This window comes from Tiliqua scincoides, chromosome 2, assembly GCF_035046505.1.
Source record: "Tiliqua scincoides isolate rTilSci1 chromosome 2, rTilSci1.hap2, whole genome shotgun sequence".
Classification (NCBI taxonomy): domain Eukaryota; kingdom Metazoa; phylum Chordata; class Lepidosauria; order Squamata; family Scincidae; genus Tiliqua; species Tiliqua scincoides.
The window spans coordinates 254,163,184-254,176,580 of record NC_089822.1 but is presented as its reverse complement, the minus strand read 5'-3'; the positions used below and the strand labels follow the sequence as shown (position 1 = coordinate 254,176,580).

General features: G+C 44.5%; 1 protein-coding gene across 2 annotated transcripts in view; it reads left to right on the top strand.

Annotated features, from left to right (window-relative positions):
* Positions 1 to 12,966, top strand: part of ABHD16A (abhydrolase domain containing 16A, phospholipase) — a 31,697-nt gene extending 18,731 nt beyond the window's left edge. For both annotated transcript variants that reach the window (XM_066614270.1, XM_066614271.1), the window contains 11 exons: positions 926 to 989; positions 3,211 to 3,260; positions 3,623 to 3,746; positions 5,211 to 5,315; positions 6,432 to 6,495; positions 7,780 to 7,836; positions 8,551 to 8,613; positions 10,190 to 10,266; positions 10,868 to 10,963; positions 11,879 to 11,925; positions 12,658 to 12,966. In XM_066614270.1, coding sequence (XP_066470367.1) covers positions 926 to 989; positions 3,211 to 3,260; positions 3,623 to 3,746; positions 5,211 to 5,315; positions 6,432 to 6,495; positions 7,780 to 7,836; positions 8,551 to 8,613; positions 10,190 to 10,266; positions 10,868 to 10,963; positions 11,879 to 11,925; positions 12,658 to 12,741 — 831 coding nt within the window. In that variant the 3' untranslated portion in view covers positions 12,742 to 12,966. The remainder of the gene's footprint in view (positions 1 to 925; positions 990 to 3,210; positions 3,261 to 3,622; positions 3,747 to 5,210; positions 5,316 to 6,431; positions 6,496 to 7,779; positions 7,837 to 8,550; positions 8,614 to 10,189; positions 10,267 to 10,867; positions 10,964 to 11,878; positions 11,926 to 12,657) is intronic.
* Positions 12,967 to 13,397: the final 431 nt, after the last annotated feature.

Here is a 13,397-nt window from a genome sequence, read left to right as displayed (position 1 = left end):
TGTGACTTAGGGCCTAATCCTATCTAATTTTCCAGTGCTGGTGCAGTTGTGCCAGTGCAGTTTGTGCTGCATCCTGCAGTGGAGAGGCAGTCACTTGGGCCTCTTCAAGGTATGGGAACATGTGTTGCCTTGCCACGGGGCTGCATTGTGGCTACACCAGAGCTTGAAAGTTGGATAGGTTTGGGCCCTTAGTCCCCAGCTTAGAAGTACTTCTGAGTTCTTCCCCTCTCTCTATAACTGTACTTTGACTATCAGAATCATATTTGTTTCAAAACTGAAATCGTTCTAACACCCAGTGCCGTTTCTCTCCTTGGAGGCTCTCAAAGATCATTTAGCAAGACAATGTTGGACAAAACAGGGGTTTTGGTACATCTTTATTCCACACCTTATCCCAAGCAGAGTTAAAATGGAGTTCCACAGACTGTTGGGTGCTGTGGTTGGCTCTGCTCTTACAAGGTCTTCACTGCTTCTCTTAGTTATCCACAGAGTTTTTCTAGAAGCTTCTGTGTAGGAATGAGTCGCTTCCCTTTTTTGCTATGTTTGCAACAGGGATGACCACTCTTCCCACTTTGGGGGGGGGGGGGGTCTTGTACTTCAGTATTGGGGGGAGATGATGATGGAAGTTGATGATGGATGATGGAAGTTCTGCAGAAGAAACTTTCTTAGCAATAGGACAGATAAATAAGCAAGCAGGCAAAGGTGTACTGGGGCGAGATGGATCAGCCCCAAAGTTGGTATTTTACCATGTAAAGCAGTAAAAGAGGCAGGCCCATAGCACTGCTCAGATAGGTGCAGCATGTAAGGATAAAGATGTGCAGCACTTTGAGTGGGGCTGAGCAAGAAACAGTGGGAAACTCTGGATTCTGGCTCATAGCACAATAGACTTCATTGACTGCAATGCCTTCCCTGCTTTTTGTCTCTGTAGGTGATTTGCTGTGAAGGAAATGCAGGGTTCTATGAAGTTGGCTGCCTCTCTACCCCTCTGGATGGTATGGTCCATCTTGGCTACATGGTTGTTGTTGTTTTTAAATACTGGAAAGTTCATCTAGAATGTTCCATTGCATTATTCTTAGAGGGAAAACTCTGGCTTTCAGACAAAGCCGTTCTAATTCCCTTTTGCTGTTTAGATTGCAGAGGAGCTAGTTTACATGCTGAAGCTGAGCTAAAGCACTGGTTCTCACAATATGAAACAGGAAGACTTGGAGAGTTTTGGGGGACCTGCAGGTTCCTTTCTGCCCTCTTCTAGAATGTGTCTGGGTCTGAAGCAGAAGAGAACAGTGCTGCACTACCAATTGGTGCCCCAACCCTGTGGTGCAGAAATATGACCGCCTTGTGGTGCCTTTAAAATTGCTGGTGAGCGAAGAAAGCTCCCCCTTCCTTTGCTACAGTGGGCACAGTCTGGTATTTCCTTCCACACAGCTTGTCTCCTTGTACTTTGAATTCATTGCTCTCTGACCTGATAAGGTGACTAACTTCCTTATTGTGCCCAGAAGCAGCGCTGCAAGAACAAACTAGCCAGATAAATTCTCCCCCGGCTAAAGAGGCGGGGTTGACAAGGCTGTGGTGGGCCAGTAGAGTTGGTTGCTACTCAGTTTTCCACAGCTGCAACCCTTGGAATTCCTTTAGATTTGTCCTGCTGTGACAGCACAGAAGGAAATCCTTGCCACAGCAAATCTTTGCGGTGTGCTGTGAGTATTGCTGCCACAGAAAATGGCCAGCCCTATGCTAAGTTCTTCCTCTTCTTCCCTGTTAGGTTTGCTCACATGTGTCATGGTGTTGTCATTCCATGAATGTCCCTGTCCCCCACTCCACCTAATTGGCTGGTGTGGAACACACAGAATGCAATGACATTGTGACACAAGTAAGTGTACCTGAAAATTTCTAGGTGGGGGGGGGGGAGAACTTGGCACAAAGCTACCCTTTTTGCGGCAGCTCCAAGTTGACCCTGCTGTGTAGCTCCCACAGGTGCCAGTGGCCCAGTTTCTGACAAGCAGTTATTTCTGATATTCCCAGTTTAAACGTGGAGGACTGGAAGAGATGAGCTGTGCTGTGCAGACTTTGGGGAAGTGGGCTTTTTCTCTGTTCAGCATTCTGTGACCCCCACCCACTACCTTTATCCCAGTACTTTCAATCTCCCTTTTTCAGTTCCAGAACCAGTGCTAATTTCTGAAAGGAGAGACACCTTACCTCAAGGCTGCTTGGAAGCGTTCTCCAACTTGGAAGCCCAGCTTCCTAAGCTCTGTTCATTCACACTCTGTTGTGTAGAGCCCTGGGTCATTACAAAGTCCCTAAGCTGAAGGCACTGGGAACTGTCACTAGAGATGAGGCTGTTCTGGCATGTGCAGCAAGTCCTCAAGGTTTTTTTGTTGTAAAGTTGTTGAGAAAAAAACCAATTCCGGGCCAGGGCCACTGTCTGCGTGGAATTTATATATTCTCCCCTTGCCTGTGTGGGTTTTCTCCAACCCAGAAAGTTCACATTTTTTTCAGTGTTTAATATTAGAAGTGTTTTGAGTTTTTATTTAGAAGTTTGGTGATGTTTCTATAACCAGAAATATGCTGTAGGAATGTACTGGACTTCTATCAATTAACCAACTTCACCGCTGGCTTTGTTATAAGTTGTTTCATTGAAAGTCGCAGTTTCTAAGAACCTATCAACAACTTCAAGTGAGGACTGGCTGTACTTGGAAGGATCCTATCCTTCTAATAAAATTTCATAGGGCTGAATTCTGGGCTGAAAGCAGATTCCCAGGCATAATTGAGGCTGAAATTTATGCTTGATTCTAGAGCCTACCAGAGCTTGGGTTCCTTGAGAGCCAATGTGACATAATGGTTATTGGACTCAAACCTGGGAGCCTGGGCTCAAATCCTCACTTGGTCATGACGCTCACTTGGGTGACCTTGGGCCAGTCACTGTTCCTCAGACATTGTATTCATGGTTAGGATACACTAAAGAGGTGTCAATGTGAACTCCGGGGTAGGATAAAAATGGAACAAATGCTTGCTTTGCTTGGAGGTTCAGAGGGCAACCTTCTTTCAAGATTTCTTCAGGACAAGAAGGATGACTCTGCTTTTGCATCAAGCCATTTTCTTTTCCAAACTGGGAGGGGGGGGCGGGGGGAATGAAGACACTTGGCCAAACTATATCTGCGCATGGGGTGCTTTGCATTATCGTGACTGCTCTTCCACAGCTGTTCTTTCCTCCTCTTGTAGCTGGGTACTCAGTACTTGGATGGAATCACCCTGGATTTGCAGGTAGCACGGTGAGTTATACCAAGGTTTTAGACTGGATTAATTTTGGAGTTCAAGTGGTCTTCCTCTAAATTAAGCACATTTAAACAGGCCCATTTAGAATCAGACATGTCCACTTCAGGGTCTCTCTCTCTACCCGACTACCAGCGAACACACCATACATATATTTATTAAAATTTGTATAGACCACCATTCCATCCTATTTAAGGGGGGCATCAAGGCAGTTTATTCCTAAATAATCAAATGAATTTAAAACAAGTATAGTGGACAGAGACTCTGCCATCCTAATTAGGCATGCTCAATCTCCACTCCTCCCAAGAATCTCCGCACTCGGCATTTTCCTGCTCCAACCACTTACCCATTCTTCCCCTAGGGAGTGCCGTTGCCTCAGAATGAGGCCAATGCCATGGATGTGGTGATCCAATATGCCATCCACCGCTTGGGCTTCCTTCCTGAAGACATCATTGTCTACGCCTGGTCCATTGGAGGCTTTACAGGTTCGTACCAGGCTTATGGTGGGAGCTGCATTGCATGTATGTGGGGGTAGATAGGGAATGGGGGTAGCCAGGTGTGAACTTGACAACAGTGTACATTGTCATTTGTAATTGGGGCTGTATGGAGCAGAGAAGGTTTGTTCTTGAGGAAAGCCCTTTTTGAAGGCCATAGAGCCTCATCCTTGAAATTACAGGTCTAGAAGCAGAGGCAGGTAGCCAAAAGTGTTTTAGTACCTGAGGGGGAAATCCAACTGGAAGCTCCTGTTGTCCCAGTCAGCCCGGTGTCCAATCAATTGGTAGATTCCCCTGTTGACGAGTAGCAGCAACCAGGTGCTCCGTGCCACGAGTACCTGCGCCATTCAGAAATAGTACTGTGAAATAGTCCTAATGACTTGAGCCATTTGCAGGAGGGGAACTGATTACTGAATCATTTAAGAATAAGAGCTCTGCTTGGAAAATTCCTTACTGTTTGAGCCTGGGCAGTAGAGGAGCATAAAATTGTAAGCCTCAGCATTTTGCAGCAGCACAGCACACAGCTGAAAATTAATTTTGTGGGATAACTGCAGAGCAGCATGTAGGGTTTTTTGTCATGTAGATTATTGGCAGTGGATTTTTCTGGCCTGATCACATAGCAGGAGAGCAACATCTTGGCCTTCAGTCAAACTTCAGCCTATCAAGGATCCCAAGTTATGGCTACCTGTGATGTTTTAGAATGGTAGGCACAGATCATAACTACACTAGACTGAAGCCTGTTTTACTGTTGTTGGCATCCAGCCGAGGTCCCATAGTTAATGAGATGGGAGGGGAATATCCAAGAGAGAATTCTCCAATCCTTCCTGAAACTGCAATTCCCAGGCTTCTGTGGTTAGGAGGTCACTACAACAGTTAAACCAGTTTCCGATGGTTTAAATGTTGTGGAAACACACATAATCCTGTTTTTCATAGGCTTTGAGTAAGGCTATGACCTAAAACCCCACAAGCCACCATTTCCATGACGTACCACTTAACTGCTCCCTCCTGAGAGCAGCATTCAACCTGTGAAGCAAGGCCTCAACCACAGCCCATTGTAGACTAAAGCATTCTTGAGAGGATTCAGCTGTCAGGCGGATTCATGGAATGTCTGGGTTTGGGTTTTTTTTTTGGGGGGGGGGTGCTTTCACAGGGTGTAGTGTCCTTCATCCACCCAGAGGGTAAAAGTCCCAATTTGGGATGGTTAGGGCTTGTTGTCCTTAAAAGGGTTGCACATGAGGCCTGTGCTGAGTAAGTATCAAAGGACTTAGAGCTGGGTGCTAGAACTTTGAATGAAATGCATATCTTGGGGTGGGTAAGAATGAATCACACACTTGTGGTAGCTGAGAAGTGTGTGGAAGGGGGCTGTGTTATGGCTTGTTGACGTCCCTGCTCTCGTCCATCCAAGACACACTCTCAATGCACAGTAATTGCTCCTTTTTCTTCCTTTCCCAACAGCCACTTGGGCAGCCATGTCCTATCCAGAGATCAGCGCCCTTATTCTGGATGCCTCCTTTGATGATCTTGTTCCTCTTGCCCTCAAAGTCATGCCGGAAAGCTGGAGTAAGGAAAAGAAAAATATACCTTTATATTCAAGTGGTTTAGACCTATTTTTTTTTAACTCTCTCAATTGTATTTTTCAGTCAATGAAAGCATTAATACTTTGGTAGTATATTTACATGGCACTTTTTCTAAGAGATCAAACTACATCTTACACATCATATAAAACATAGATTTCTGTGCTATATGTGATATGTAGAGGCCATGCTGAGAGAAAGAGTGTAGCATCTCTAAGACTACCCAGCAAATTCATGGCTGTGGCTTGAACCCAAGGGCAACTTTGCCCGTCGGCTTCACTCAGTCTCTTAATCAGATACTAGCATTCTTCCTCTCCCCGCCATGGCTTAGTTGATGCTTAGCCTTATAGCACATGCCCCTATCCCATCACCCCGTTTTTTATTGTTCAACAATATGTGACCCGTTGCCATATCGGCATCAGGGATCAGCCAGATCAAATACCCTTCTAGGGTCCATTTGCTCCTCAGGGCCCACAGTCAGCAATGACATCCACAGCTTGAAACATCTCCAGTGTTTTGGCTAGTGATTTGTGTAACTATATACAAACAGGGCCAGTGCTATCATAGGTCAACAAGGCAGCTGCCTAGTGTGCAAACCTCAGAGGGGCGCAGTATTGATCTTTGAGGGGCACAGTTTTATACCAATTTGTTCTTTTATGAGCAGACATGATCCTTGATAAAACCGGTTTGAACCCTTGGTCAACCCTTCCTGTGCATGCAACTCAAAAAATGCACCCAAGGTGTGTTTGGACAACCAGCTGTGTTGAATGCATTTTTTGAGTTGCGTGCACAGGAAGGGTTGACCAAGGGGTTCAAAGTGGTTTTATCAAGGATCATGTCTGAGCATTAAAAAAAATCAAATCAATATAAAGCTGTAGATCATCCAAGGTGATCTACTATACCAATTGCCCATTAATTAGTGTTCACTGTTCCCTGTCACAGACTAGGCCTCTTTCACCTCACCCCATCTCCACTGTACAATATGTTTGAAAGAGAGTTGAGCGAGATACTGTACCTACTGTGGAACCAGATGTGAGGTGGACTTGGATTAGTGACATGCCTCTTGGTGGATAGTACTGACCTAATGGCCTTTGTTCCAAAGGGGGATTGGTCACCAGGACAGTGAGGCAACATTTGAACCTGAACAACGCAGAGCAGCTTTGCAAGTAAGTAGCAAGGGGGAGTTTGAGATGTGGCGATCTTAATCTGTTCAGTTGGGCAGGGAGCAGAATAGAGATTGTTGGGCTTTGTGAGGGGAAAACGGGAAGGAGAAAGCAGCCAGGTTTCAGCAGCTAATCTTTTAAAAAGAAAATTTTGGAACTGTGCCTTTTTAAATGCAGCTTCCTTATACTGAGTTGGGCGATCCATTCGTCTTAGCCCAGCAATACCCTGCTTGGCAACAGGCCACTGGGTCTCACTGATAATGTCCATGAGCGAAAACTGGATGCAAAACTTAGTTGAGTGGCCGTGAACTGCAGCCAATATAGTTAAATGCTTTTGGCCAGCAGGAGAGAGATGCAGTAAACACAGATTTGTCTTGCTGCTGTGTTTGACATTTTTCTTGCAATTTGGAAATGCTTATTAGCGACAAGGGTACTGAAGGGAAATTGAGGGCAATTATAGATTGGAATTAGTTCAGTGGGTTAGTTGGGGCAACTACATGGGTTGGGATCTGATCAGTACTATCGCAGGAGACCGCTGCGGGTGCTGCTGTTGGCCTCTTGGGGCATGACCAGGAAACAGACAGGACAAAGAAATGATTCTTTAGTATTAAAAGAAATACTATACTTTCTATAGAATGCAAAATGGGAAGGGTTGTATATTTAGTCAGGTTGATTAGTCCTACTTGCCACTGGAAGATCTCCCTGGGTTCCACTTTGATGCTGCAGCATTTCCCAGAAAATACATTCATAAATATTGATACTTTTCCATTGGAACCACCAAGGGCTAGAAACTCTCTCTCTCTCTCTCTCTCTCTCTTTCTCTCTCTCTCTCTCTCTCTCACACACACACACACACACACACACACAAAAACACACACACACCCTTTTCTTTTTTGAAACCAAAAGCTGAGCATTCTTTGAAAGTCATTGGGCTGTTTGTGCATTTAAAAACTTCTTTTGATGCTTTGCCCAGTGTGTTTTGATTCATGACTGCATTCTACCTCTTCGGCTTACCCAGGCCTTGCAGCTTCCTTGAAACTGCAAACAGAACTTGAGTTAGCAGAATTGCTTGACTTAAATGGATTCAGCACTTGGGGGAATCTACCTGCATTGGATGTGTTTTTTGTATCCCGAGGAGCTCAGGACAGCTTATGCTTGGCTCCTAATCAATCTCCAGACAGTTCACAGGGCCAAGTGTGTTTTAGCATCAGCAGTAGTAGTAGTAGTAGTAGTAGTAGGGGTCCGTTTGCCTTCAGTCAAAGCCTGTATTCTTTGTCTCCTCTTCAGGTACCAGGGCCCTGTGTTGCTGGTGCGCAGAACCAAAGATGAGATCATCACCACAACGTAAGTAAAATTACAGTTGAGGAAAATTTCTAACCATATCCCCTGAGCTGTCTCTGTCCTAGTTCTGTTTTTAAAAAAAAAAAAATGTATATCCCACCTGTCCCATTTGATTCAAGTTCAGTGGTGTATCTAAGGTATGGCGGGTAGGGCATGTGCCCTGGGCACTGCTTCAAGGGGAGCACCACTGAGGAGCGTCTTCCCAGCCGACTCTTGGCTTCTGCCGAGCCACTGCAAACCTCCAAATAGAGGGCTGTGCTCAGGGTCCTGCAGCAGCTCAGTAGAAACCGAAAGTCAGCCAGGAAGCTTTTGGAAAAGGAACAAAGCCACCACCACCCCCTCCAAACCCAGAAGTGACATCATGGTGTTGCATGATGTCACAACATCACCACCACAGGTGGTGCTGCCCTGGCTATGCCACTTTTCAAGGCACCTTTACAAACAGATAGAATTTGTTGAGATGTTTAATACGACAGTAAAAGTGTTAAGAATGTAGCTGGGTTTTCTTTTGGTAATTGTCTTCCTTCAGAACAAACATGACATGGATGATCTCCATGATGACCCAGCCTCTTCAGTACAGTACGCCTAGTAGTTTTGTTTTATTTAGTTTTAAAAATCTATATTCGGCCTCATTCTGAAGGCTCAAGTTGGCGAATAATTCCATTTTAACACAAGATAAAATATGGCCTTAACACTGCCCTCTCCTGTGTATTCCAGGGTCCCTGACGACATAATGTCCAACAGAGGGAATGACTTACTTCTGAAGTTTCTGCAGTATAGGTGAGTGCAGTTATGCTCTTGAAACTAGCTATGACATGGCATTAATCCATTCTGAATTATACCCAGTTTAAGTATTATCTGCATAGCAGTGTGGGGAGGGGAATTCTGAACACTTTCCCCACTGATGATTTCTCCTTTTGTAGTCATTTTTCTCCTGGCAAGAGTTTCCTTTTATACAAGGGGCCAGAAGACAGAGGTATCTTTTTTTAAAAAATAAAATTGGTTTCATGAAGTTGTGTATTGAGATTTGGTAAATACCAATCTGCAGTGACTGCCTCTATTTTAACCCTTTAGATTGCAATACAGGCATGAACTGCTTAACATTGGACCGCATAATGACAAACCGCATATATGATAGTGGTCCAAGCACAACAAAGAAGTTCTTAATGAGGCAATCAGGTCTCCCATAGCCTGCAGCAGAGTGTCTGTTAACACAACAGAGAGGCTCTTAATGCAAAGAAGAGACAGTCGATCTCCAGTAGCCTGTGCAGCCAGCAAGTGTCTGGCAGGAAGTGTCTGTTTACATGTCAAAGACACTAGATTGGGTGGGATGTTCGCTTAACAGCCTAATCGCATAACAACAGGAATATGAGAAGTGGCGTTGTTAAGTGGCGCGTATCTGTACTTTGAATGCTTTTGCTGGAACACAGTGCTAAAAGGCAGGGATGGGAGACTGGCTAGCCTTCTTGAAGAAAGGTTAATACAGAACCTTGAAGGACTCAATAAAAGATGAAGCGACAGAGTCAAACCAAATGTGGACCTGAACCCAAAAGATAATTCATTTTTTTCCCTTAGTGAACCAGACCTGAGTTTGTACTTGAAACTTCTTGATTACTTTGCACTGGAATTCACTCTATTTGTGTATTTAAAGTAAAATATTTCTAGTCTTTTGGTCCCACTGAAAGGACCACTGAGGAATTGAACCCTAAAACAAAAAAAGTGGTTAGTGGTTCAGTAATTGGGCACTCAGTTTTCCACTGTGTGACTAATGTCTGGTTTCTCTGGGTTTTTCTTTAATCCTGCTGTGCATATTTTGTTTGTTTAAAAAAAATAAGCAGCTTTTTATCTTTGTATTTACAGAGTTTTGATTTGCGCTGTAAGCAAGAGTTTGGCCATGTTCTGCGTGAATTGTACCTAAGGGCCCCATCCTATCCAACTTTTCAGCACCGATGCAACTGCAGCGCAGCCCCAAGATAACAGAACAAACATTCCCTTGCCTTGAGGAGGTCTCCACAACTGCCCCCTCCCTGCAGAGTTCAGTGCATGCCCCAACGGCACAGCTGCATCAGTACTGGAAAGTTGGATAGAATTGGACCCTAAACCACTTAAAGTTAGCAACTGAACCAGGATGTAAAAAAAAATACTGATTGAGCCTGAGTCGAGGTTTTTAACTGTTCAGCTCGCTGGTAGATACACCTAACAATCTTGTGGCACCTGAAAGATTATCCAGCGTATTGTATCATAAACTCTCAGGGTTTACAGTCTGCTTCAAAACAGGCACCTCTAAACTTTGGTATGTAGGCAGGAGGAGCAGAAGCTGACATCATTTACATCACTGAACTCTTTCTTACCCCAGGTATCCCAAAGTCATGGCTGAAGAGGGCACTAGAGTTGTTCGGGAGTGGCTGGAAGCTTCCACACCCATGGAGGAAGGTAAAGTTGGCAAATACTACCATGCCACCCTTCTTGTGATGGTAGTGAGTGGGTGTGGGTGTGAAGCGACCTGAAATCTAGCAGTAAGCTTATAAACCTTTCAGGAAATGTTTGGGCTACATTTCAATATGTTGACAAAGGAGGTGGGACAATGCTTAACTTCTAAGACTGCTGCCCCTGTCCAGGCCTATGTTGGAACCTCTTTTTACCCTGGAAGGAAGTCTTGTTCCTTGTTGGTGTAGACAGAGTATAGTAACTCCATAGTAGGGATGAAGGCACTCTGGACATGCCCCGAGGTTTTAGTTGTATAACATTAATATCCGTTGCTTTAGAGCATTTTTGTAGCAAAAGTATGGGATGAAATGAGTGGCGCCTGAATAAGGAACATTTGAACAAAAACCAACTTATACTGCAAGAAGGCTTTAATCATGGTTTAGTCCAGAACACCCCAGAATGTTCAGATGGATTGAAGTGGTGCTGTGTTTGGTGTAACTTGCCACACAGCCAGCAGAGGACAGGCTAGCCTGTTACCAACTAGCATTCAACTGGTTGAGTTCTTGCAAGGCAAGTACACATGCTAACTCCTCCCTTGTCTGCACAGCCTCCGTTTACAGCAGCTACGAAGTGGAGGATGATTGGTGTCTGTCCGTACTGGAGTCCTATGAGGCTGAAAATGGAGATTTTCCCTGGAGTGTTGGTGAGGCCTGCTGTGAAGGCACTAATAGGATTTTAAGTTGGAATGAAACTTGTAGAAAATTGTACACTGGAAGGTTTTAGGATTGTGAGAATACAGTTCAGCTGGCTGATGGAAACTCCAGAGCCCAGTGATGTAGTGCTGATTTGTTGCCAGTATGGGAATTGAGCAATAGAAGGTTCTAACCTACCAATCCCTCCACATTACTTCTTTGACCATTGATCTGACTGAACTCTAGAATTGGATCACCCAGTGACAAAATGGCATTAGTGTAGGCTGAGTCTGAGTGCCTGCCAGTGAAGATTGGGTGGAAGGGGAAACTGAGAGTAGGAATGGTCTTATAAGGAGAGGCTGGAGGCATGGAGTGTGTTAACGAATAAGGAGATCTAGAAGGAAGAAGAGAATAGTTTGGGGATTGGATGAGCAAGAGGATTAGAAGCCTGACAAAATGGTTGGGGCAGCTTGACCAGTAGCATAATATCAGATATGAGCAAAACATTGGATCAACCAGAATTAAATACAGGTATTTTGAAAATTTGGGAAGGGCACACAGGTAACATCTCAGAGGGTAAAGGGGACTGACTGTGTCAGTAAAATGGAAGATTATATTGGGTTTGGGAGGGATCTTTGGGGTTAGCCACGGCTCTTCCACATAAGTTCCTTTTGGATTCAATAATCTTTATACAGGAGTGCTAAAAGCACAGGGTGGCAGACCTAACTTCGGGTTCTGGATTGTGGGTTCCTATTGCTTTAGGAGTAATGCTGCCTGGATATATATTTTTCTGCATTCCTGTTGTATCACCTCACTGTAAACAAATTAGCACTGCAGTAGGGAGGAGTTACTAGGACCCTTCCCTTTCATCTTATCTACTCCTTGCCCCTCTTCCATCTCATCCATTTTATTCTCTTCCAAACCAGGTGATGACATGACAGTGGAAGGGAGGCGGCAGCTGGCGCTGTTTCTGGTGAGTTCGGCCCTGCCTGGCTGGGAATTTGCCCTTCACCTTCAGTTTCCATACCAGAGAGCCAAAAGGTCCTTCTGGAATTGTATTAGGGGCACTGATGTTAACTCTTCCACACATGTACACTGTTGTGAATCAGGATGTTTTAAGGTAAAGTTGTGCTAAGTCCAGAAATGAAGCAGCCACGTGGAAGTAACTTCCTCTCACCCACCTGTGATCACTTCAGGGCATGAGCCTTTTAAACTGCAAGGACCACATTGGTCTCTGTCGGTTAAGTTGGCAAGTGCCACACTAAAGCTTTCCTAGGGGTCTCATAATTTTAGTGATCAGTCAGCCGAGCTCATGCGTTCAACTTGACCCTCCAGAAGGGCAGCATTAGTGACTTATGCATGTGACAAAGCTGCCATATCTCCTTCAGTACCATGTGAACATATGAAATTGCCTTGAACTGAGTTGGGAAATTGCAGCAATTTTCAAATATCTGTAGTACTGAATTCTGTCCCTCTTTCTCTGCTGGCAGAATCTGGAAAAGTTTTTCTGTTCCCCTCATTTTATTCCCTGCACAGTTTGACTACTTACTGTCCATGTGAAGCAAGGGCATTTTCTCCCAACTAAGAGTCTGTTGACCTGCACAGCCACACTGTCCCTTGCCCTGTTTTTTTTTTAAATATGCTTTTTGTATATTTCAGCATTCCCTCTCGCTTTAAACCTTTTTTCCTCCTTTTTACCCCACAGGCTCGGAAGCACCTCCAAAACTTTGAAGCAACGCACTGCACACCGCTTCCCCCTCAAGAATTTCACCTCCCATGGAAATTATAGCACCGACTCCTGCCACACTCATGGCTTCCTGTATCAGTGTCCTTGTTTCATTTTTTTCTACTTAGTCCATTTGCTTTCCTTGTGTGCTTAGGTATGTTTGACCCTTCACTGTTCCCCGCCCACCTGCACGCTGTAAATCTGCGCCCTTTCCCCCTGTAATATTAACCCCCTAACCCTAAAACCCACAAACAGTTGTAGTTATCAATAAAGATGGTATTTTTTATATACTTATTGAGTCTCTCATTATCTCATAAAAAGGTGAGAAAGGGGAGCTTGGTGGTGTGTGCACTTCTAGAGACATTCAAATGCTGTACTTGTCTCTATAAGGATAATAAATTGCCACTGTGAGGCTCCCTTGCCAGAGTCTGGGCTGCTGCATTCTCTTGGAATGTTCACAAATATTCTTGCCTCTCAGATTAAGGAAATGCTCAATCTATGGAAAGCTTTCAAGTAGATATTTGGCTAGGAGAGGGTCCAGAAAGTTGAGAGATCTGCGGGGGGAGGGGGGGAGATTAAGGTGCTTAAGAGTGGAGACTTGTGTTTTTATTTTTATTTTTTAATTCATCCTGCTTTTTTAAGATAGCTTAGGGGAAAAGGAATTGCCTTCCTATCCTGTTTTTGAGCATCTGAAGGCAGTTGGCTATCTTGTGATAAAC